The sequence below is a fragment of the Dermacentor variabilis genome, chromosome 11, assembly GCF_050947875.1.
Source record: "Dermacentor variabilis isolate Ectoservices chromosome 11, ASM5094787v1, whole genome shotgun sequence".
NCBI lineage: Eukaryota > Metazoa > Arthropoda > Arachnida > Ixodida > Ixodidae > Dermacentor > Dermacentor variabilis.
The window spans coordinates 56,459,433-56,486,191 of record NC_134578.1 but is presented as its reverse complement, the minus strand read 5'-3'; the positions used below and the strand labels follow the sequence as shown (position 1 = coordinate 56,486,191).

Here is a 26,759-nt window from a genome sequence, read left to right as displayed (position 1 = left end):
CTGATTCTATCAATGGATCTAACAGCAGCGAGTCTGAGGATGCTGCCTTTTCGCCGGACTTTGCGGTAGCGACGATGCGAGCCAACCCGGAACATCGGCGGCCGCAGCCCGGCACGCCAAACTGTAGGGCTTGTACTTAAACTTTTGTGGCGCAATACCTGCTCAACGAAAAATTTTGATTTTTAGGAGGTATTGCCTATAAGACGGCAACAAATTTTGTATATCTTACAATATTTTCATATTTTTTTCTAAGTAGATACAAGCATGTATTTACAAACTTTCAATTTTATTCCACAATTTCGATTTTGACAACTTATTTTTATGACGTACATCTCGTTAATAAAACATTTATACACTAAAAGTGCATTCATTCTGTTTTTTTGTTTATGTATTACGTAAAATATTGAGTGCAGCAGTTCCTTCAGAAAAAAAGATCGGGCATAACCTACAAAAAGCACCTATTTTCCCCGTGGTAGGGAAAGAAGCCATAATTTTGTGACAGTTGCTAAGTCTTCCGTTGGCTCAAAACATTACCGACTGTTCTGGATGTCGACATATCGGTGCGCTTCATTTGTATGCCTAGCATTATTATTTTGCTAAATGTAGTGGAATAGGTCCTTGTTTGTAGAGGTAATAGGATGTTGGAATAAGTGGTGTCCAAAACATGGCGGCCTGGACACACTTACGGCTCTGCAATCACTTCCGGCATGTGCTGTATGCAAAAACGCAGCCTTCGAGATTAGTTTCCATTACTCACAGGGAGCCGTCACTGGGGTGTGGATTTGGACACCACCTATTGGCATGCAAAGTAAGCTTGCGTGGCGTGCGATATATGTACATATATTTCTAATCTACTCCACGATTCTTCGCTGTAATGCTAAAATGTGCAACAAATCTGCCTGCCCGGTTCACATGCAAAAGTAATTCACTAGCTTCCGCACACTTGGCAGCGAGTGATCTCTTCAATCGTTCACAGCCATGCAATTTCAGGTATTAGAAAACGGTCAGAGGGGATCACTTGCTAAAACCGATGTAACAAAAATATGTTACAGCATTATCGCTTATATCTTTGTGCCAATTACATTGGCGTCTTTGTGTAGAGGAAAAAAACATTACTCAATCATGTGGGTATCACATGCACCGAGTTTCTCGCTCAGCATTCAGGGAGGCATAGCTCAGTAGTGAGTTTGTCAATCCGAGCAGAAGTGGTCGCGCTTGGGAGTGCTCGCTCAGCCATAGTAGGTATAATCCATCAAACATCCGCTCATCAGGAATCATACAAGGCCTTCAAGCATGCAATTTTTGCAGAAATTTCAAGCCTGTTGGGTTATGGCGCCCCCGCGTTCTACATGCAGGGTCCAGAAATGGCAAGACAGAGAGGGATGCCAATTCACCCCCAACCAGCTTTGACCATGCACGGCAGACCCACAAGAAGCATCGCAATTTCAACACGTAAGCTTTCTAATAGACTCCATGCGCTCTCTTTTGGCATCGTGTAGACGAAAGAAGCCATTAGTCGTTCATGCCTATGTTGCGTGCGCAGATGGCGCTAGTGTCGCGTCATGCACGACGCAATCGGAGAAAAAAATTTGCCTTCTGAGCGAGGCATTCAGAGAGGCATACAGTTCTGCAGTACACTTGTCCATCCGAGCAGGAATGGACGCGTTTGAGCATACTATGCCATAGTGGGTATAATTTATCAAACTTAAAGTGGTGTTTATCAGGGGTTAAAGCTGTGCAATATGTTGCAAAAGTTTCGCACTTGGTTGGCTTGAACACGCTTGAACAAAACAGCACGCTATCCCCAAATGGACGAGCAGGCGGGCGTGGGTGGCGCTAAGTCAGTCCGATGGTGGAGGCGTCTGGCGGACGCAACGTGCCTTATAAGCTAAGAACAAAGAGCCACAATGAGACGTATAATATATATATACTTTTTATTCACTTCCAACAGTATTTTTTTTCTGCGACTTGTTTTCGTATCTGTTCATTGCGCGTGTCTGATCAATCATGACAAAGCAACGAGACGTGTACACTTCAGGCGCGCCGCGCACCAAGCTGCGCGGTTGCCAGCCAAAAGAAACAAAGAATCCGACGTGGGACACTAGAGAAAAAAAATAAAAACTAACTCCACTGACAGTATATCATGCACGCTTATGTACACGGCAGGCACTGAATGAAAAAAAGGAATTCACACACCTTTTTTTTATCATTTTCATTTTACCACCCGTCCACATGTATCAGTGTCATGCCGTCATGTCCAAACTGCTTACGTGTCCCAAATTCTGCTGCAGCAATAGGGAGTTTAAGAACCACGGATACACGTAAACTAGGGTACACAACTGCAATACCGTAAGACGTACCATAGAACAGCAGTGCTGACGGCAACATCTTGCGATGTCGAAAACGCTTCGCTCAACAACTCCGCAATTCTGAAGCATCTGCACCACGAGCGCGCAGATGCTTCGTCTACGGATCAATCGGTGAAGTTTACGCTGGTACGTCTCCGCTTTGCTAAACCTGCCCTATGCCTGCGTCGATAAGCCAAACATGTAATACAACCCCCGCAATGAGAAATGTGCATAATTTGTGTACCCCCCCCACCCCCTAGGTGTGGCAACACTTCGGAGCAGGATAACAAATGAAATCAAACCGTGTCGAAATGAAATGACACGGGAAAGTTCATATCCTTCGCAAAGGTCTCGCTGGGCTTTCTACCAGAATACGAATCTCCAAAACAAAGAAAAAAACAAAAGAAAACAATGGGTCGTATGTGCATAGTGCAATGTATACTCTTCGCAGGCGGACTGCAGAACTGCTGAGGTCGCAGTTAAAATTCGTACCCTTTCTGGGCACCACGTAGAACAACAAACATTGCTTGCTGGCTTTTGGAGCAAAAATTGTATTGCGCAAGGCAAGGACAATGTAGAAAGCACATTTGAAACTGCTCAGAAAAGTCATGTGACACAGACCAATGTCGTCGTTTTCTTCCGCTTGATAAAATGAGCATGACCAAAACTACAACGGCAGCAAACAATAGCAGCGGGCTCCATGCCAACGTGAACGAAATTTTACAGCGCTACCAGTCCTGTTTGACCCTGTTTAAAATTATCCTGCAAATGTGCCCCAACACACCTTGTCAGGGGCAACTTGGGCAACCGAGTATCGTCGTCTGACATGGTGTCCAGAAGAATTTTAAAAAATATGCCTTTATGGTTTACGAGACTGCTGTGAGCGGGCAAATGAGATCTTTCACTTCTGCGGGATTTACACTCTAAAATGTGTTGCGCCCATTGGTTCACCACAAAACACAAATTTTGCACCCTTTGGGATACCAAGCTTCGACACCCTTTATGGCGCCATTATGTCACACAGAAATAATTGTCGCCAATCTTGTGTGCAACTCTCCCTCCCACCCCCCATTTTTTTTCTTTAACGCAGCGTGCCCAGTACTTTTTGATCAGGAACGTCGTGCGGCTTTAAGCACTCCTTAGTGTTCCCAACAAAAAATTAACAGGCACATTGCAAGAATGTGCACGCGACGATGATGACAACTATCGTAGCGAGACAAAAAAAGGGGGGGAAGGGCGTACATCTTTTTTAGAGAGCATCGCTTGAAATGCGAGACCAAGAGACGCCTCAATAGGTGCAACATTAAGAGGGTGGATAACGCAAGGTATTCCACGAGCGCTTCGCCCAACAACCTTCGACCACACACCTAAGCCTAACGTTAACACAGTGCAGTACAGGAGCGCCACCTAGGCTGGGCAAGGCATAACTGGCAATAGCATTTGCAAAGAACTCGCGACAATTTTGCATTCTCCTAGATAACTGAATCTATGTAAGCCGAGGCAACATACCCAGTGTTGACCTTTGCCTGCGACAGTTCTCCGGAGACCGATACTGAAAGAAGTTCGCCTGTGATGTCACGACGCAGAAATGAGCGAACATGACTGGCTGGTACATCTATATAGATAATCTGAGTTAGGCATTTATTAACTGTCCTAGATTATACGCAGATGTATTGCCTTAAATCAACAGGCAGAGGCGGCTTTGTATAGTTGTAGAGTAGAGGTCATGTCCCAAATGTGATGCCGAACCACCGCCATCAGTTTGCATTAAACTTGCTGCTTTTAATAGAAAAAAACACACACCTAAGTTCAACTCAATTACGTCAGTGGAAAAATGACTTGTTTTTCAAGTACTTTATAAAATGTTGAGGAAGATCGCACAATTTCAGAAATTGAAGCGATACATTGCATTGAATAACCACAAATAAAGGGAAGGCAGCGGGAAGGAAAAGGACACACTCGGTAAAATAACAGATAACGCAACTTTTTGAATTGTACCTCACACAGTTTTAAAAGAAAGCAGCACAGTTTTGAGCTAACTTTGCGCAAACCAGTTGACCAACACTTGTTTAAGGTGCTGGTTGCTTTGCCTCGCCTAGATGGCGCTCAGGGGACACTGCACGCTGCATGCAGACTTGTCGCATGCGCCTTCGCAGGCTGCAAAAAAGTCGCCTGCAAAATTTAAATGTGCGCGATGCCACAGTTGGACCGATCACCTGCTTCGCTGCACACGGTTAGAAATCATGGGACAAGTGCCACGTGGTCAAGAGCGCAAATTACCACCCTTTAGGGCGTAGTCTTGGCACAAACGGTTATCGATATCATCATTCAATTATTTATTAATTTCTTTTTGTCATCGCTATGCTCGCAATACTATTTCCTTTATTAAAGTGGAAAGTTGGGCACGCTGGTGTACATGGTATCTGTTGTTTTGTTCGCGCTGTTACCATTATGAATACTATTTCCTGCCTGAAACTCTACGGGACGCTCAGAAACGAGCTCTTGAAGAGATGGTACAGCCGTGCAGCGTTACATAAGAGAAATGCACGCATATAGATTTTGAAGCAAGACTACACCCTAAAAGGTATAAAACGTAAGAGGGAGTACGGACGGTTGGGCCTCTGGTAGAGGATGTCGCAAGCTCTCTCATTAGATTACGCCGACGAACTATGCAAATGCGGGGAAGTCGTGCGGAGCTTTTCAACTACAGATAAAAGAATTGGAGGAGAGAAAAAAAGAACAGGTAACCAAACTTGCACAGTACCGAAGTATGCAATTTATCATTGAAAACATCTGGATTTTTTTTTCTCACGGCGGGGGATTTACACAGCGTCTGTTTGGAACATACCACGGCAGTGGCAGCTTTGAGGTGGGGCTCTCAATGCACACTCTTACTGAACATTTACCAGGCCACCGAGCACATAATGACAGGACAGTACAGTGGCGGTGCTTGGGGTCGCATCCCTGGCCCTCCAAAGCTCTGGAGGCTGATGAGAACAGCTTTGCAATCACTTCGTTGTTGGGCTAGTTTGCTTATTGGTTAACAAAGCTCTGGTATGATCACATGATCACAAAAGATACATGTGACAAGACGAGCACCCTATGCTCCGCAATTATTCGCGAGTGTCTATTCATGCCAGAACGCTAACCTGAAGCTCTTTGCATCACTGTCTCATGCTTTGAAGTGCCAGGCGGGGCTCTGACGAGAGTGACAAATGAGTACAACATTCTTATACGCAAACCTCTGCTCAACGCTTGACAAGTAATTGGCCAAAAGGAGAAGTGAAGCAAACACAGAATACGGATCACACTGTGTCACCAGTGTCACAGACAACACAGTACATTGTCTGTAGATGTCGATGTTTTCAGATGCTGCGTTCATGACAAAGATGGCAAATGAAGAGTCGTCAGTGTCACGTTCACTTGCATTACTTCCCCTCTTGCGCAGTTACTTGCCCAGGGTAAGCAAATGTCACCATACTTGGCTCAGCAACCAGCAGACATCCAAGCACTCCCCACTACATTGCCTTGCAACAGTGCTGGCTGTCATATGTGCAGTAACTAACCTTCAACAACTGCAGTGAGACATGAATCAAAACACACACTACAGCATGTTTCCGGAGCAGCATTCACGCAACCACATCTCTTTTTCAAGAGCATGCAGACATCTAGCCCAATGTGTAATGAAACTGCATGCACGGTTTCTTCTTACACCCTACAGAAAACTTGGAGAGCACTCGGGATTTCCTAGCAAGCTGCTGGTGGTATACCCTCCTCCTAAATGGCAGTGTAATGAATGAAATGACAAAGGAATACATACACAGCTGTTAAGACCAGTCCTGTTTCAAATACCGAAGTCTACGTGCTAGACCCAATAAATGACTTCGACTGGCCAATGCAGTTTTCCTGAAGACTAGTTGTACAAGACAGCTTCTCGCAAGCGAAACATAGCCATGCAGACTAAATCACAACGTCTGGGGAAAGCTGCATATCTTGAGCTTGAAAAGCAACTTAGAATGCTGCTTACCGAACCTAGCCAAAGTCCAGCTGGGTGATGCTGGACAGACGAACGATTTAAAAAAGAGAATCACGACCCCATAGAAGTTTCCAAGCATGACGTGGTGGCAATGTCAGGGTTCTGAAGGAGTGACAGGTGATTCTATTCATGTTCACAGATATGTACAGTGAATGTTGCCCTAAAAGAATTCTTAAAGATCAAAGAAGTAATAACAGTGAAGTGTTCTGGTGTGACACACACATGGGTTGACAGATAAAAGAGGTACATCGACACTGGAACGAAAATCAAGATGCGAAGGAACAATGCAGTATTGCTGTGGGAAATTTTTCGTGGGACTACAACACCAAAAAATGCAAATGTTTAAGAAGTCTTATCATGTTAGTGTAATCACTAAGATAATGGCAAACAACCAAATAACTTTCACCAACTTACGCAACGCCTATTCTAGTGCATCGCTGTAAAGCTTCGGTTTTAATAACAGTCGAATGTCTCTCAACCTTGTCCTCAACATTGGGCACTGTTCATAAACAAGGCTAGACACTATTGCTAATGCTTGCTGCGCAAGCTTTGGTTTATCTCACACAATCCAACAGCTTGCCCACAAATTCCAGTGCCACCATGAATGCGCAGTGCATGGAACGCGCCTGGCAGTGCACGCTACTGCAAACATGCATCCGTACAATGTTATGACGTGCTTCGTTGCCGAGTTTATATGCAATGGTGCTGGACTGGCTGCAGTTGAAACAACTTCAGCTTGCCACATTCTCTCTGAATCACACATGCTACATACCCCATGCGTAACTACAGGTGTCTTTCACAAGTGAAAGACGATAACCCATCACAGCTGCCTATCACTTCATGTACAAAAACAAGCAAAAGGAGAAAAACCTGCATAGCCAATCCCACTGAAGGAAAGCACTACAGGAGCTTCGAATACGGAAGTACCGTCGGTTGACAAGAAACTTTTACGCTGTTGTGAGTCATGAGCAGGAACAAATAGCGATGAACAAAGAATTTCGTTTCTGCCAATTAGCACAAGCGTGCATAGAGGATCGCCAGTCATCCACACACAAACACTGAGTGGGCCAAGCTGGACAACAGCAGCAAATCACAACTTATAACCTCCAACTGCTGCCCACACATCATTTGAAACTGTAGTCTCTCAGTGCAATACATCAGCGAATGGCAGTAGACGTTCTGCAATCAGCCCAGAATCTTCCAAATGACCTCCATGCCATCAAACCAGTGCCATCAACAATTACACTGAAAAGTAAGGAGAATATCTCAAACGACACATTTGCCTGATGTTGCACTCACCAATTCTCATGCTGCATGTGCTCTTATCTCGGGGTGAATTCTGCCAGTCGCTCTGAAGCTCGTTCCAACTACTTGAGACAAAGAATGTGCTTTCTCAGTTCAGAACAGACTGAAGTTTTATGTTGCCTGTTTGGGATCAATACGATCTGCAGTGGTTTGATACTTGATGTAAGGATTTACGGATACTTGATGTACGGAAACCTGAAGTTTCAACACACTTGAATTTATTCTGGCTGCACATAGCTTTGCACTGCGATTTGGCAACAAGCATTTTACTTTTGATAGACTTTGATTTGCGATATTTGAGCACTCTCCAAGTGCTCGTTTGTGGATTCAAAGAAGCCTGTCCAGAACGTCCAGTGGAATTCACCACGAGCCAATGTTGCAGTGGGCAACTGAGTACCACAACGTACCGACTAGTACAAAATAAATACGCTGCTGCTGATCATGCGAGAAAGTTGAACCAATGCCGTTTCACTATGTCCAAACATCAATTACCAGAAGCCTACTGCACACACTGTTTGCAAACACATGGTCTTCAAGCATTTACACAAGCACGACAATGCCGAAAACCAGGGATGTCACGCACTCGAGCTAGACAAGGCAAACTGCAGAGGAGGTTAATCAGCATGATCACTGGCCAACACATCCGGCAAACCAAAACTTTCATAAAACCCAACTATCCGTTTCCCAAGGCAAGCCTCTTGCACAATACGGGGTAACTGCGACACATGATATTATAGAAAACAATGTCAAAAGCACATGCACAGTGCAGTCACAATAACGCACAAGTGTTGAATGTCCCTTGTACGTGAATGCCAGAACTGCTGCAAACCATTAAATATATGCAGAAATCCCTGTTGTCAGCTCTGGAAAAAAGTCCCAACACTGGCTGCAGCATTGCTCGACGCCAGACGCAAGAAACCGCTCGAGGCTATTTGTACTCCGTGGTTGATAATATTGCTCTGCCCATTCGCGAGGGTCACAAATTACGGGCCCAATGACCAAGCCGCTGTCGCAAGTCCCCCTGGCAGTGGTAAAACTTAGGCCTGAAGTTGAAAAACTCAAGCCTTCTTACCAAGACAAAAAAAATATATGTATCTGAAGACTTCCTTCTTTTTGCAGCTACTGTCCACGAGTCAGACTGGGCTGAAAAGTTTAAGCGAGATCTCTCATGGGCCTGAAACGGAGGGGTGTGCGGCAGCATTAAAACGCACAATAACAGAGTGCGCCTTTGAATACCAGCGACACTCAGTAGTTGGCTATTAGGAAATTGTTTCCCAATTCTCAGGCTATGCAATCTTTTGTGGCTGAAAGTGCTAAGCTTTCCCAAGGAGCAGCAACCCACTTTCACCTAAGAAAAATATATTTTTTTTCTATTGTAATCAAGCTTTGCATATCTGTACATGCAGCATGCGTCGATTCCCTTTCATTTTCACCACAGCAGTTAGCAGTATTTGGCTTCATAAATTTTAATTTCCTGATGGGGACTTCTTTAAGTAGGAAAAAAAAAACATTTTAAAGCCACATGAACATGCTCGGTCTTACCAAGTCCCACCGGTTTTACAAAAGAGCCCTAGTTTTGACATGCTCCTGTTACCCGTGTTGATTTAAGGAGGTATTTCCTGAGAACTTGCAGAAGCTATGAATGAAAAAAAAAGGGGGGGAGGGGGAGAGAGGACAAACGAATGCGGTGGCTTCATGTGATGCAAGCCGAGGACTATCAGAAACACAATTTCATAGCTGACAGTTTGTTGTCTTGTGCCAGGAAAGGGCCATGAAGTTTTCATCGAAAATTGGTCACCATGCTTCACGGCAACACAGCTGCTGCGGCAGAAAAGAGCTAGACAATTTGGGGGTCACAATTTCGTGCTTCATGACAACACTGTTTCCGAGAACTATGAACCAAAGGTTTGAAAGTGCAATTCATAAGCTTGTCAAGACAGGAATGAAGAAAAGAGAGAACCTGTACTTTAAAGCTGCAAGTTTGAGCAGGAAGATATTTTTAGGGGGGGGGAGAGGGGGTACGAGGGTTAAGTGAGAGTAACTGTGGTTGCCGCAACTCTGTTACTGCAACTATCCTTGTTGATCACACGGAGTTTTTAATTGATAAGGTTGGAAGGACTGGACACAGAAGGCTAAAAGAAAAGGGTGGCTTAGCATGCACGATGAGCCGAGAGTCTTGCGTAATGCAAGATACAGCATGACATTTCTGACTATGGCATCGCCTTCGCAGCAGTAAGCACATGCCCTACTTCCAAGAGTGCAGTCATTCACAACAGGGTGTAAGGCGCAGTATGCACCTACTTCCAAGAGTGCAGTTATTCACAACAGGGTGTAAGGTGCAGTATGCACCCACAAAGGGTGCAACACCCTCTGGTGTAGAACTGAACACCTTACCTCCCCTGGGATGCGACTGTCCCCTGGTACACTTCTTTTTTCGCAAAGGAAGTGCTTGTGTCATTAAAAATGTCTACCTTTTAGGATGTGTTTTAATACACAATAATCGTGATAAAACATGCGTGCATTTCTTCTGTAATGCTGTGCGCCCACTACTTTCCTGTCGAAAACACAGCGGGATGCTTAGATGCACGTGGCATTTTCGATAGTAAAGTACTGAGCAGACAACATTAAAGAATGAAAATGCACATAAGATTTGTGACGAACCCTGACACCTGACAAACTTGCCCTCTAAAGGGTAATTTTTGAGGTCTAACTGCACTCTAAGATAGGGTTCTTTTTTTTAAGTGCTTACAATTGTCAAAGTTGAAGACCCTATTGGAAAATTCTGTCAACAATGAGGGTCATTTTTGATGGTGTGCACCTGGTAAGGAAAGCTATAGGACACAGAAATGCATATGGCCCACATGACGCCAAATTGCCTGATATGAAGCAGACTCTTCTGTTACCGCTAGAAATGTGCTCTGTTGGCGCTTTCATTTGTTGATATTTTCTTTCAACATGTAGTCTACTGTGACGCACAAAACTATAGCCTGGTCACTGGTGTTCTTAATTGATGCAAAGCAGCAATAACTGGTTAGACAGTTATTGAGAATTTCTATGTGAAACTTCAAAGAAGCACCTCAAGGAACACGAATGAGAGTAATAATTTCCTGTTCTAAGTACTGAGAGTAAAAAAAAAAAATCTGAAATATAGAAAATAAGCACCTGGTTCCAGGTCTCCAACTTTTGCAAGTCAGATCACTCAAAAAAATTGTTATGGGGATTCACTGCCATCGATACTAGCCATGGCAATGCCCACGGCGAAGCCGACGCTATGTGGGAAAGCGACAACTGTGCAAAAGGGAGCATTTCTTTTTACTCTTTGCAGGGCCAGCTGGTTTGTTTTTTGTGCTGCACTTGTTAGGCTCGCGAAGAAATGGTTGTCAGGCCAGGAAGCATGCAGAAGGCACCTCATTCTTGATTATTGCATTCGATCAGCTTTCCCGTGCAAACGACGTGGCCTAGTGTGCATTCAACTGGCCCTGGAGCTTCCACATGCTTTGTCCAGTTCCTGTAGGGTGCTGTACAGTAATGCGAAGCGTTGCACGACATTGTACAGTAATAAGTAAGGCCACCAGCTCAGGTGGTGCTCAAAACGTAAGAGTTATGCTAGTCAAGCATCGGTCAAAGGCCGGTCTGACATCGACTGCATGCTCTTGTGTGAGTGAAAACCTCGCACGATGAGATAGAGTGCTCATAATAACTAGTACATATCTTGTCAAAGCACTGATGGATAAAAGCAACCCACGGTGGGAAAAATAAACTTGCACTTGATATTACTCGTCGAAATATTGTACGATATCGTACAATATTGTACAATATAGTACAATATCGAAATAGCACGCACTCTTGACCATCTAGTGTTATTCGAGACATCACAGCCCATACATTGGATCGGAAAACTGACAACCCGAAAGAAGTGTGTGTCTTCACTGCTGCTGTCACTTAAAAAGTATGTTGCCAAGTCGACCAAAGCGAAAATTTTTACGCGTTTTCATCAAAAAAAGTGTTAGGGGCACCGGAGGCTAGTTTATACGATACCTCCAGTCAAAGTCATTTTTTTTTCCAGACTCTCCAATTTGCCAAAAATTGTCATATCTGACAAATATTTAAAGCTCAGTCGTCATATCAGACGGTGCATGATGTTGCTAGTAGAATTGCAATAGAAATATTTAAAAACGCATAAAAAAAACTCCATAAAATTAATCGATTTCTACAATGGTACGGCAACAAAAAGGGTCAACACTAGTGGCATTTATTGCTGTGGGACAAATTTATACCCTAACTGAGGTACAATTTCAGACTTTTCACAATAATTACGTCCCAAAAAGTGTAGTGGGAGCTTCTTCTCTCGTGTTGTATGCAAAGTGCATTTCCGTCGGCAACTGCAAGGTAGCGTGGTGTTCCTGACGGACCAACAAGAGTGTGCATTCTTTGACGTTTCCATAATCTAAAAGTTTGCTCACAATTTCAGGTTATCCTTATAGTGGGCAGCCCAGCCAGGCACTGTGTGATCAACAAGAAAAGGTACAGTCCCAGGCACCAAAAATTGCAATGCATGCTACCAGAAGTTTGTACCAACGCCATGCTGTGAGAATGGCTATCGAGAACGGAATCGACTTAAGCATCACTGAAATCTGAAATAAGAAAACAACAAACTAAAAAAAAAGATGTCCAACTTTTTATATGAGCAGTGTGTTGCATAACTTGAAGCCGCTGACCCACACTTAAGTCCAGATTGCAGTGCGTCAATGAGTGTGCCCAGAGGTCCACAGAAGAACAGTGCAAAACAATGAAAACAGTGCTTTCAAAGACCGCATATACGAAAAACGAAACGATGCACGTAAAAATCCTGCAACAAAAATAAAAAGACGCTCATAACAGCAGTGACAGGCCAAATGTAGTCTTGCCGAAACGGCAGGAGCCCAGCCTGCTGTAAATCGCCCATTCTGCAGTAGCTAAATTTTTCTCGAATTCATTACAATTAGAAATTCCTGAATAGCTTGAGAACGCTACCGTTTTGAGAGACAACTGCACAACCACACGGGGCGCGCAAATCAAAAGACTGTTGTTTGTGAAACGTGTTCACAGTATTGATTCTTTACAAATGACAGGCCCTTCATGAAAACTGTGAGTTAGCTCCTCGTGGTTTGGGAAAGCTGCGTTGCTTACAGTGGCCACGCATAACTGGATAGCCATTTTCGCTGTCGGAAATGTCCTTTTATAAACGCCCTGCGAGGAAAAACAGCGAGATCTACTTGCAAACCTTTTCCTGGTGCGTTTCCCTTCCTACAGACAAAGAATCAATGGCAGTTGCAGCCAGTCAACCATCGAATGATGAGCGACGAAACGCGAGTGTGTGAGCGTGATGTTCTGCAAAGTGCCAACAGGTGTGTCCCTGGCGCTATCATGCGCGCGCTTTCTAGCGCCTATAGCTTGCCCGCAATGGAAAATTAATGTGATGAGCGACTGGATAAAAACGCATGAAGCTAGCACGAACTGCGCAAAAATTCAAACCTACGCGTGCCTCTGTTTCAATCTGGAGGCACCCATTCCACTACCGACAACCTCCACCTTCCCCCCACAATCCTAGGACTCTCAAATTCACTGCAAGGAGCAACGAACATAAACAAGCAGAAAAACAGCGTCCGGTAAAAGAAAAATGCCTTGCCCACTTTGCTTACAAGGCAAACTTGGGACAAAAGAGTCAGAAGTTCAACAAGATTGCCTGTAATGTATTGGCACTCAAAAAATGGGAGGTGTGCCTTCCCGAAGCGCTCTTCGACGTGGCAGTCTCTAAGACAGAAAATTTGCACCACAACAGAGCAGGTTTGTTGAAAATGGTCAAAGGGTCGACACAGGGGAGCAGAAATGCAAACAAAAGGTGTGACAGTCAACAGCAGCAAACAACAAAATAATCTGTCTCTATTAAAAAAGAAGAAAAAAAAAAGAAAGACACGATGGCTACAACAGAAACATGGCTAGAAAGAAAAGAAAAGAAAAAAGTAAAACGTGTGCACAGATGCTTGCGTGATGGAAAGGGCCAGGAACTAAAATGCACGGCACGGCGCAACAGTTCCGTCGCAAGGTACACTGCAGTGGCAAGTCAAGACGTTGCATTCCAGTACGTTGTGCGGCGAGCCAAAGTTCAAGCACGGCGCGCCCTTGTGCGTCCTGGCATCGGTCAATCTCGCAGGTCGTGCCAACCGCATTGGCATCCTCGAGTCCCCAGCACACCCACCGTCAGCGGCTGGAGGCCTCTCGCTGAATGAATCACAAATGCCGTCTGCAGCTTCGAACATCCGCTTCTCCGGCTGTCGTCAGCGGTCTTCACTGCACACCACGCTGGGCCCATGCTATGATTTCCGTCTCCGTCAAACAAGACTGTCCCAACCGCACATGGTCGAAGGTCACGCTGTGCTGCTCTGTTTCGGACACATTAAAATACGTAGGAGAACTGCCAATGCACAATCTGTCACTATTGTTAACAATCAGTTTAGCGAGTCTTTTAGTACAACTTCAACTGGCAAAACCGCTACTACTACCACGGCAATCCAGTGCATACTGCAAGGGACGGTCGTCATAGGGGCCGAAATCAGAGCATGGACCTCAGTTGCAGCATAGGACCAAAGCAATGGCGGCAAAGGCTTGTCCCGCTGGTGCCCGCCTCAACGTGAAGAGGTGTGCGTGAAGTGTGAATGTTGGCGACTCGGTGCGACAAGAGTTCGACTGACCTGCCGCTGAACAGGCAACGCTACACCAGGATGGTGCATCCAGGCTGCGGGGGTGACGTCACCCCATCTGAACGACTTCGTACGATGCAGCATACTGCCGATTCCTCTTGCGAATGACTTGACCTCGCCTCTCTCCTCCCCTCGATGCAGTCCTCCGCACAATCACACACGCACATGCACACTGTTCCAAGCACACGGCAGCACATTTCCAACCACAACACGTAACAACTGTTTTCGGCAACATCAACAGTCAACAAAACAAGGCTTTCCACACCTAAAACAACAAAGTTCCCAGCCCCCAAACACAACGTGGCAAAAAAACCAAACTGTACTCTTGGCATACAGCGAAGAGCGTGAAACAATGACCTAACAGCAAAAGTCGACTGGCACTCAACCAATTATGTCCTAGAATAGTTCATCTGTGGTGCTTCGCCATCTATAGCTGTATGGTGCGGAGCAGGTCTTAGCACTAACGCAAGAAACGGCCCATACGCTTCTACTTTGGGGTACATTTCGAAGACTTTCACTAGGTGCTCACTCTAGAGTGCGAACGCTACAGCAGTGATGAGGTGCCCGCTCCATAAAGATGTCCTAGCAAGCTGTCCTAGAGAGACTGATCCTCTAATACTACCCAGGATTCACTGACTACAGCCCTTCGCATAGCCTCAACGAGTAACTGTCGTGAGCTGCTGCCGGTTGAAAGCGCTGGCTGCTGTCGATGTTGTCGAAATATGAGGCCCCGCAACACAAATGCAGGCCCGGTGCAATCACTATGGCCAGTGCTGTATCCCATTGTGCTGACGTGGTTTCTGCAGTTTCCAAGCGCTGCTGCTGAACACGGAATAAATCTTCTGTGAAGCACAAACCCTCCAAGTATGCAGTCCTCAAGTATCTGTTCCAGTGCTAATGCCGACGGTTAGGTGTTGTTGAGCCTTGACTAAGGTGACAGACAAAGTACAAGCCTTTTTGATCGCATGAGCAAGCAGCATGAATGACTCAAGACTCACAGATGGCACAACCTTGCGAACTTGCATGCCCAATCAGTTGGAAAAGGGGGTCCTGAACACGTCAAGCACAATACTCTGCTGGCTGATGACATGGCAGTGAACATCACGCCAGATGCAACTTCAGCCTGGCAAGAACTTCCCAAGCCACTGCAGCTAGTTAACCAGTTCTTGCATGATGAATTGGTCAATGCACCTCATCGTCTACGCACTAAAGCTAGCACAAGAAATCACAACGAAGCCCCTTGCTGACTAGCAACATGAATGTTAAACGGATAGAACTTAGCATGGCCTGATTACAGATGTTTGCGAAGTGCCTTACAACTATTTAAAACTACCCCATTCGGTGTCCCCCAGCGTTGGGCACACGTTGCAAACTCCGAAACTTCCCCTTCCAGACAGCAAACTTTCTGTTCAACCTGCACAATCAACGTGCCAGACACGATGCCCGGCCAGCAGCACAAACAGTCTCTCGTGAGCTAGCACTCTGGGACACTGACTTGCCCTGGCGCATTGCAGGCTAAACACTGGGTTGTGCACAATGTCATGCCGTGCCAGGCAGACAAGCTAGCTGCCTCGATCGGGCTCGCCTTCCCTCGACTACCAAATTCTAAGCTATGCCTCAATGATGGGAATCGACTGCTACACGCAGAATTCTCTCTAGTCTGCGAGCCAGGTGCTACCCACGGCCACCACGTGAGTCAAGACAAAAGCTCTCTGCCAAACGTCTCGGCAGTAGAAGCAGCGGCTCACAGTGGCTTCTGAGAAGCCACTAGCAATCAGCTATGACAGACTGGCGACTTCCTCTGCATTACATGGCTCCACTATCTGCTTTCTCTCTGATTCCGTACAGCAGACAAAAGAGCTGCAGAAGAGAGTAACTGCCACGAGTTGCACCAAAGCAGTTGCGCGTCCTGACGGCTTCGCACCAAACTCATCTCTGGTTTGCACCAACCTGAACCAGCAGAAGTCGAGCAATGTCGTCACTAAACCTGCGCAACACCACCGGGAGCACGAAAGACTGACAGACGCAACAGTGGTCTGCCAGATCACGCACAAGCGCAGCTGCTTCGGCACATCCCCCGACACGCCATGTGCAACCTCGAGCTTCAGCACTCGTGCACGGAACTAGAGAAGCAGCCTGCACGCACTATGGGCCTCCTCCTCCTCCTGCCAGCTCCTTGCCAAAGGAAGGCAGCGAAGAGGTTAGCACGCAACGTAGCCTCTGCAACACTGTACAGAACTAAGGAAACGGTGCACGGTTGCATCACCGAGTGACACGGGGCACACTCCCCGCCGGCCACCAATGCAGCTTCCTGCCAAAATGAAGAGTGCCACCGTGCGCACGTGCTCACCGCACCAGCGAGTGCGACTCGAGCATCTCGACAAACAGCTTGTTCATGGGCACCGTGCCGTCCCTGCGGACACCATTCCAGAAGCGGCGCACCACCGTGTCCAGCTGCCGCAGCAAGGGCAGGCACATGAGCAGCTGACTCGAGTGGGCGGCTACCGCCGTCGCGGAGGCCAGCTGCTGAGCGGCCGCGCAGTTGCCGTTGGCTGTGGTGGTGGTGGTCGTCGACACAGGCGTTGAGGTGGGAGAAGAGGCTGACCCCGATGAGGATGAGGAGGCTGTGGAAGAACTGCGCTGTGCAGCCACACAGTCGTGCAGGCCCTGGAGGACAGCATCGCGCAGCTTGTGCACCGAGGACGCATCCTCGAGATGGATGTCTGCGCAGGAGAAGGGCGATAAAATTCATGCTTAGAATGTACAAGTCTGTGATGCAGTGCAGTACCCACTACAACGGTCATCCAACACATTTTCAGCACTTCAGGGGGAAAAATACCATTTCTTGTTTAACCTCAAGTGCTTGAAACGTATTGGAAGTCTAAGTTCCAACGAGCCCAGGCTTTCTGCATTAACCCTTACAGTGCTGTTTTTTTCCGCATGTGACACACTCCTGGCGTCGAGTTTCTTAGAGCAGATCTCTTAGGCACCCGATCCTGCATTGAGCACCAGCGTGCCTTGGCGTTGTGCCTTGGCGTAAACGAGCACATGAGCAGAGCAAAGGACGAAGGAACAAATGCGGATCGCAGCGGGGGATGAAATACAGCGAGAGTGAAGAGAGCGCGATGAGGAAAGCAGAGGAGGAGGGTGCAGCGGAAGCGTGAAGAGGAAAGCGGAAGAAGCCACCTTGAAGTATCACCAGATGGCGCTCACGTCAGCGCATCCATGGGGTAAAGAAAAAAATGAACCAGAAACCTCGCCTTCGTGCATGGCATTCGCCGCAAGCAATTCTCGGTAAAGATTACAGTTGCATAAGTTGCTGTTGCCAGGAAGCGACAACTGTGTGACCAGTCTATATATAGCATGCATCATGTCTCTGCCAGACGGTGCGGTGATCGGTGCAATGAGTCTATATGTCGTGAAATGAAAACATATACACAGCTGAGCTAAAATTTTACATTAGGGAGTATCATAATTGTCGGTGATTTATTTTCCCCGAATATTATAAAACAAGCACAACAATTACTTTTTTGGTTGTGCAAAAATAAAAGATGATATGGATAATGGCAAATGCTTTCCTGGTGTGGTCCTCGCATTCCTATCTGACAGAAAGACTGTCACAAGGAACATAGCAGGAGAGAAACGCAGAAATGTACCGGTACATCACTGACGCTGAAAGGGTAAATTAACCATTACAGTGGATCTACATACAATGTAATTCATTATATAACAGTTGATACATCTCACTTAGTTTGGTCTACCCATATTATCAGTTCCAACAAATTTGACATATCAATGACATAACTATAATAAGCGTTATTGGTTGGAACAGAGAATATCTGGGCAATATTTTGTCTAGACAAGGTGTATAAAACGTACTTCAGTGTACGAATGTGTGCTTACAACAAGCTTACCTGCGATTTATAAGGCGAGCAACAGGGATACTCTAAACCGTAGCCTCCTGCATTTCTTCCGGTGCCAGCCCAGTGACGCCACTTTTCCACCGGTTGGTCACAGTTTATGGCGCATGGTTAGGGTCACATCAACTTTCTTTCACCTCGCATCATGCAGAAGCCAAGTAGTGAGCACAGAGCAGCCGCAATGCACAGCTTAAGGTGTCTATGCTCAGACAACAACAGGCATAAAATGATAGCGAATGTGCTGCCACCGCAGTGGGCCACTGGCTCCCATGCATTGTTGGGCAACTGGGCTGGCATTGAAAGATACTGGAAGCTGTGCCAGGACACTGTCAAAATTCCTCCATGTTTGTTAGTGTTCTGAGACAATCAAAAACGGCACAGCTGCTCGGTGAGCAAATCGGACATGACAAGATAACGAATGTAACAATGTGGAGGAATTTGGCGCTGTCAAGAATACAAACCCAAGGCGAACTTATATGCATCATGCTTAACAGTAAAATGCGCAGATACAGCATCAAGAGCTGCCTTCTATTGCAACAATAGCTCATTTTAATTTGGACATACGCCGTGGCATATTTGGTGTGATCAGTGTTGATGCTGCGAAGCACAATGTCGTAAGTTCTGTTTTCAGCTGCAGTGACTGCATTCCAGCCTGGGCGAAATGCACAAAAATGCTCACATAATTTGTCGTACATGCACATTAAAGGACCCCAGGTAGTAAGAAATATTAATCCAGAGCCTTCCACTTGCGTCGGCCCTCAAATCCCTATAGTTGCTTTAGAATGTCAGCCCCCATGAATCGATCAGTAGCCCCCTGCCAACAGCGCAGCTTACAAGCCTCCTTCTCTGTGTGATGCCATCTGGCTGCCTACTTGTGCTGGCCATAGCGTTTCCTACAAGAATTACTAGAGCGAACTCTGCAGCTAGTGGCCAGGGGCACCGAAAGTAATACAGGAAGTACCCGAGGATTTGCCTAAGCTTCGACCTTCCAATTTCATATGGCTTTCATGACTTTCAAACTTTGCAACTTGATCATATTCAGAAGCTACGCATCTTAATTCACTGCAATAATTCGTAATGACTACGCATGCATGCACAGACAAACAGAATCTGTAAACCAGGAGTGCCTGAAGACTTAAAGAGACAAAGCATAATACCACAAGAACGAAGCCACAAGCCCGAAGACGAGACAAATGCACGCACTTCCTTCATTCTCGCGAGAGTTGAACGATCACAATGCCAGCCTCTACTAAATTTTTTTACAGGAAACTCTGCAGTGCTTGGCAGCCGACAGGAACTGTGTCCCCACCATTCCACGCCACACGGGTGAGCCAGGGCCATCGTGTTGCCTAGGCCAAGGAATCACCCACCCTATACTGACCTGCATTGGTGAGTAGCAGGGCCTTGAGAGCTAGGAACTCCTCTCGTGACACGGAGAGGGCCTCGAGCCGCTTCACCAGGTGGGCGGTGTGCAGGAACAACTCCTCTGCCCGGCACTCGGACGCTTGCCGCTCATCCACCATCAGGTCCGAGGCAAACATTAGCCGCACGGGGGGACTCAGGTGGCACGACCTGCGGCGGCGTCACCGATTCCTTTCGTTCGGGGGCTCCCGCAGTTGCACGGGCATACACAAATAGGTTTGATCCACAACTGACGCGGGTTCGACTTTCTGCAAATCGCACAAGCTCAAGCCAAGGACAAAAAAAAATTTAGAGTATGGTACACTCTCAAAAAGCGCCGAGTAGACGATATGCAAATCCTGCAAGCGCACTTTCGCTGCCTGCACATAAGTTGACCTAACCAAAGTAGCAGGCCTGGGGCTAGAATTGTAATTAATGTGCCAACGTGTGGGCTGCTGACACACCATTTGTGCCGCCCTTTGTGCCCAGCACCGTCTAAGCTTTCAAAGCGCCTGCCTCAGCTTTACCAGTGCTACTAGCGGGAATGCCGGCCAACTGGTTAAGGCAAGTTAGATGTGTGGGAAAGCCTGCTTACAGAATTTTGTGTATTGTCTATTAGTATCCAACGCCATGCAGCTTGTACGTATGAACTTCATAGAAAAAAAAAAGTGCGCAGTGCGACTTGCTAGGTTGAACTGTTAACAGCACAAAAATTGAAGCCCAGTCATTCGTGGCAAAGCTGACCAGAAGCAGTGTTCTCGGGCGATCACTTTGGGAAACACACTCCCTTTTGCAAGATCTCGTGCAACGTGGCATGGATGCGTCGAAGTACATACAGTCGACTCTCGTTACAACGAACCATGATAATTTGACAAATAACGTACGTTTTATCTAAAGTCCATAATATTCGAGGCCCCTCACTTCCGAAACTTCCGTCGCGATGTCTAACAACTTTATTGCAAAAAGTGAGTGACGAACGTCCAAGGTAAAAAACAAACAAAAGTTGCAGTTTCGCCCAAAAGGCGAAGCATCGATTGCGATAGCAAATTAAGCAAGATAAGCATGGCAGCACTAGCGAGCGAATTGACCTTCGTGCTGTCTCTCGCTTCAATGTGAACTAAACGACGAAACCACAGCGCATATGAAGCTACTGACACTGGGCGCACTTAGTCCACATCGCAGATCGCTTTCAAGATACGGCGCCCACACGGCCGCACCGTTAACAGCAGTCACTGGAGTAAAACCTTCCCCTTTTCCTCACCCCCCCCCCCCCCCCGTGTCTCACACGTGAAAGACGGTGTGCTTCCACCCCGCTTTCCTCTCTCCCTCGAACACACACAAGATATTGAGCCGCAATTGTTGGCGGACCCTTGCAAGTCAGTTGCCAGCCCGTGCCAACACGGCAAACGTTTGTTTTGTACGGCCGATTTTTACAAAAATTGTCGCTAATTTTGTCTGCTGTAGCCGATAGTCGGTGGCAGTGCGGCTCCTTAAAAGCGAACTTCATTGCATTAATAAAATAGGCAGAGCAAACTAAGGCTGAAATATGGTCCATTACATCTGAAACTATGTTGTACGCGAGTCCGTCGTAACGAGCGTAGACTGTATATGGCCAACAACGTTTCCAGTGGTGTGCCTAGCTTGCTTTCTTCATGCACTGCCGGGAACGCTATTGGCCATTTATACTTCGACGCATCCAGTGCCAAGTCATGCCAAATCCTGCGGAAGTGATCACATCCCCAAAAAAAATGGCAGCCCGAGAATACTGCCTCTGTTAATCTGTCCCAGAGTAGTAATCTGGCGTTCCCTTTAACAATGGTCTGCACTGTACACAAGGGCTTTATACATTATGTCTTTTTGTCCTTCATCTGAGTTTACACCATTAACTTCCCAATATGCTTTTCCAACGAGCCTAAATCTTGAAGCCGGCTACATTCATTGGTAAAGGTGTGACAAAAGCAAGATGAACAACACAGACGGGCAGAGCAGCACCCAACAGAAGGGGGATACTGACAGGATGCAGATGACTGTGACAGGACAAGGACAAATTCTGGGTTTTCTTACGGTCGCACGCTGAAAGGAACACGGCAGTTTGGAATCCAGTTGATCAGTTTTCGAATACCAGCTAGTAGGCCGATCTCAGGCCCAGTCTCAAAGAATGCGTGGTCACTGTTCTGCAATGGTTATGGCAAGACAAGAAGTACAGGACACTGTCTAGGCACTATCTTGCACAACACAATGTACCAGAGCTGGTGAAGAGGCCATAGAATAAGACACTGCTGCATAAGCATAAAAAACCCTACGCACAATGTCAGCTGCTACCAATGCCCACAAGCCAACCCATGAACATTAAAATTCGTAAAAATCTTGCAGACACGACAAATTGGGCATCGGAGGGGGGATGATAGCAAGCATTTCTTTTTAAGTTTGCCTTGAGCACACATCTTCTGTGGAACACACAAACACTTTACTAGCGATGATTTGTCTTTAGAGGCAGCCCACAAGCAGCAACAAACTATGAACCGCAGAGATGGAAAGGAATGCATTGTGTTTAGATGACCGCAGCCTGTTCAACAACTATGCTGTTGCCAATTTCACATGCTTCAGGAACTTGTGGGCATAAACTTGCTCGAAGCAAACACAGTTAAACCTTGATACAACAAACTTCAATATAACGAAATTCTGGACATAACGAAGTAAGTAACTTTTTATAACCTCTTGCCCATAAAACACCATGTATTTAGAACCTCAATATAATGAAATGTGTTTGAATGCAATTTAAATATGTATAACGAAATTTTACTGCCTCCTCAAAGGAATTCCGAGACAACAAATGGAAACTTCCACGGATGCAGATGGTCAAACGATTGAATTAAAAGCAGCTGCTTGCAAACGCACCTCTCAAATCGCGCACTGTGCGTCAAGAGCGACGGCTGAGGTGAAGCCACATCATGTTCCGTATAAAGTCCAAGTGCGATAAGGTCCTATCGCGCCCCATGCACTGTGCGATTTAGGTGTGAGTGAAACTGTGAGAGGGTGAAACAAGACGGTGGCTTCACAAGTGATGCCTTCCCACAGGAGCAAAGGAAAAGAGGGGAAGGGGGGCGAGTTCGAGATAACTTGATCAAGTGCGCGTGAGGGGAGAAATGGGGGGGGGGGGCGTAAGGTGGCGCCCGTCTTTGTCTCGGCTGTGGATGCGCATGGCTGCAAGCGCAACTGAGCGCATACGCAGCCGCGCAACCTGCTTTAGAGGTCATCGGCCGCGTGTGCAAAGATTGGGCGTGCCAAGACAGTGTGGCACGATGTAAGCTAGTTTTACTGTGAGTTTAGTGTTGCAGGTTGCACAAACTCGAGTTTCGGTGACTCGTTGGGGTGAGAGGTAGACGAAGCATTCGCTCACCGCTGCCAGCACTTTTCCTGATAGTATCGTCCCAGTGTGGGTGACGCTATCAGCTACGGGGGCGGAGTGCACGCGAAAGCGTGGCTGGCTTGGCTTAATACTTAATACTTGGCCAATGGGAAGGTATCGTCGACGTGGCAGGAAACCGTATCTTTCATCGCCGACTCCCAGATTCATCGAAATGAACTGTCTTCTCATTCAAGTTTGCTCTTACTGATTGCCCCACAATTCAAAAAATTCTGTGGCACCTTTTCTTGAAAGAAAAATTGAGTGGCAACTGTACTCATTCATGCAAAAGGTCGAATCTCAGCGCAACGAAATTTCGATTTAACGAAGCTATTGCACATTTTTACCAGCTTCGTTATACCGAGGTTTAACTGTATTCGTCAAATGATATCGAGGCTTAACCGTATTCGTCTATTGTACAATGCCTTGCAATGCCATGAACGGGTAGCAGAGGTACCATATCAATTATTTTCTTCTATGCATTTTTTTGCAATCTGCACTTGCACTGCATCTGAATCTGCAGTGCACTTCTTGCAATCTGCACTTGCAATTGCACTATTTTTTGCAATCTCGCACTGCCCCGTTTTTTAATACTCTTTGACGAATAAAATCATAAACCTTGAAGCAACATTAGTAAAATTGTAGAGTGAGCCTACATTTGTATATGTTTTACAAAACTCAGTAAATCTGGCAGGTATGGCAATCCAGTGGAATTCATGAGGACCAACAACTGGAACAGAGAAGCTGCACTTGTGTGTTATCTCTGCAAAGCTGTCTTCTGCACAATGCCAACTTTTTCTTGGGCTTAGGTGTCTTCTACAGTTACACCTGTCTTCGAAATCCCTTTGTCTAATGTTCTGCAATCACGATGCAAATCAGCAAAATTCAAATTCAAGGCAGCAGATATCTCATTTCTTATGTTTCTCAACCGGTGATAAATCAGGGGCAAGACAGTCTCACCTGTAGGCCAATGCCAAGGAGAGGATCTCAGCCCAGGTGGTTTGTAGAAGGCGCATCTGGTCATTGAGCGTCAGGTCTGGGAAGCCTGGTTCCACAGTGCAAGACAAAAAAAAAAAAAGCAATGACCTAACCAACATGGCATTAGCTATGAAACCTTCCAACATGTAATGTTAACGAACATTAGTGAGCACAACAGCCCTGTTGAGTCAATATGTACTTCATAAAGGTCAGGAAAGCATTGTGGTGTCTCGCTGCATTTCTGTAATTTCATCTGTCATTTTTCATGTTACACCTTTATCAACATCCTTTGCCCTCAACATTTGAAGGCAGCGTGATATGATAGGAAATGGATGTGTCAGGAAATAGCTGTGTCAGCATAAAATTTAAGGTGAGACTAAAGGCAGGCTAAACTTGACTAAATGGTTGACTAAAATTGAAGAAACTTGACAGAATGCCCACAGTATCGCTTTTACCCAGGACAAGGCTTTCGAAAGCAACACTGACGTAAAGTATAGCGTAGAATTGGTGTCACCTCATCGAAATACCACACCAGCTCCCATGATACAACATATCACTTATAGAATGTACTTTCACTATTTTACTCTGGCCAATTTGATTTTTCAGTTAATTCAATCCGAACTGAAGGTGCCCGCCAGTGCCCATATGGGCCAAGACGTGTTACTCTGACCCTGAAAGTAGCCTTGATAACTTGAACCTGACTGGTTGGCACGCTCTTGCCGGACCCCAATGGTGACCCCAATGACTGCAGCATCTGTGTTGGCAACCCTATGGGACGGCCAATGTGTAGAACACACGTTAATTTCTCGGCAAAATACCTATTTTCAACATACGCTAGAAGTATTTTCAAGCACAAACGGCAGCTCACAGTGAATGATTAACGTACTGACCCATTCCTGCAGTGCAAATCTATTTTTCTTTTTTCGAGAAAAAAATTGATAGAAAAGGTGTCTGCATGGTGCAATCGGATACAGAATTATTTACAACGTCCTACCATGAGAACCAGCGTTATCGTCACCGTCATCACAAGTTCTTGCATAGGGTGCTAACAACGTGCCGCTTTCAGTACTTGGTTACAGAAGCTCACTCAAAAGATTAGTTATTTTACAGGCTACGCTACTGACAACGAAGTCACACCAGGTGTTTCCGACGTTCCGGAGAATTGCATGCACCGCAGGATGAACCAGCGGAGTGGCTATTCTTGGCGCGGGGCCACCATAGTGCAAGGCTTCTAGAGCGGCAACCTAACATCACTGACTGACTCGACGTCCGGCTGCAGTGTCTCGTGCAAGTGCGAGCCTCTTCGAACAGACGGCACTGGCGGCCTCCCTCACCGGGTATCTGCTTGGCCCAGCTGATGGTGGCCACGAGCTCCCGGTCTACGAGTTCGCTCAGCACGCTGACCATCTTGTAGTGGCTGTCCAGCGAAGGCGACGACGACCCGTTGGTCATCGCCAGCAGCGGCTCCGGCTCACAGTGCACCAGCGCCGAGATTATCACATTGTCTGCACACGCACACCGGACACAGAGAGAGGTAGCTGAAAACAGTTCCCTCCGCCACCTCAAGGAAACGTTAAAATAGCCAAGCAGTTTGTGATCGTGGCGTGCGAAAAACCGTACAACTCCAAGTTGTTAGAACGTGTAAGCGCGACTGAAGGAGGACATGGAAAGAAACAGACACACACAGACAGCGCTGTCTCTGCGTGTCTGTTTCTTTCTTTGTCTTCATTCAGTCGCGCTCACACATTCTATCATGGATTCAAACCAACTAGCCCGCAAGCGTGTTTTAACCAAGTTGTTCACGTGCACTAATAGTATAGGATGGACATTGAAATACCAGGCTATGTGCCTGGTAAACGGTATTTTTTTTCGGATCCCATCGACTCTAAACAAGTGTAGAGCTGGCACCAACAAAATAGAGAATACTTTTCCCTAGTACTACCAGAAGTACTAGCGACAGAACAAAAAATTCATCGACGATTATAATACTCCCTAATGTGAAACTTGAGTGCAGTTCTATACATGTTTACATTTCGCGATATATTGAGGCATCGCGCCGATCACCACACCAACTGGCAGAGCCACGACGCACAGTGCTATATACAGTGGAACCCTGATTATTCCACTTTCTCGGGACCGCGAAAAAGCGTCGTAAAATGCAGGTGTCGTAAAACCCAAACATAAATTATGCCTATAAAAATACTACTTATTTCGCATGACGGATTTACGAGAAGCTTCAATGTAAACTACTAACATACTCTGCAGGGCTTGGAAACCCAAATTAAATTACCAAAAAAGTAAATGCGATAAGAATTAATGCTGCAGTACAGGTACCAATCATGCTTTATTCAAACGAACCTTTACGGCACTCCACTGCCTACTGCCACGATTCCTGCCAGCCGGCGCAAACTTTAAATAAAGTCGGTAAGTTTCTTTTGGACCTTGTTTGATCCGTGAACCAAGAGCTTTCGCTCGAGTTCGGCAACGTCCAAAAGGAGGTCCTCTGCGGCGGCGCGTGAACAGATTAAGTTCCGGATGCCGTACGTGCCATAGCACCTCGGCGAACCTGGTAGGCACAGGCACGGCATCTGTGGCATCGTCGTTGTCCTCGTCCGATGTTGCAGA

General features: G+C 46.3%; 1 protein-coding gene across 3 annotated transcripts in view; it reads right to left on the bottom strand.

The window, feature by feature from the left end:
• Positions 1 to 1,919: 1,919 nt before the first annotated feature.
• LOC142564574 (steroid hormone receptor ERR1-like) overlaps positions 1,920 to 26,759 on the bottom strand; it is a 140,704-nt gene continuing 115,864 nt past the window's right edge. For all 3 annotated transcript variants that reach the window (XM_075675628.1, XM_075675626.1, XM_075675627.1), the window contains 4 exons: positions 25,469 to 25,639; positions 24,117 to 24,201; positions 19,731 to 19,921; positions 1,920 to 17,152 (listed from right to left, as the gene is read on the bottom strand). In XM_075675628.1, the coding sequence (XP_075531743.1) occupies positions 16,776 to 17,152; positions 19,731 to 19,921; positions 24,117 to 24,201; positions 25,469 to 25,639 (824 nt within the window). In that variant the 3' untranslated portion in view covers positions 1,920 to 16,775. The remainder of the gene's footprint in view (positions 17,153 to 19,730; positions 19,922 to 24,116; positions 24,202 to 25,468; positions 25,640 to 26,759) is intronic.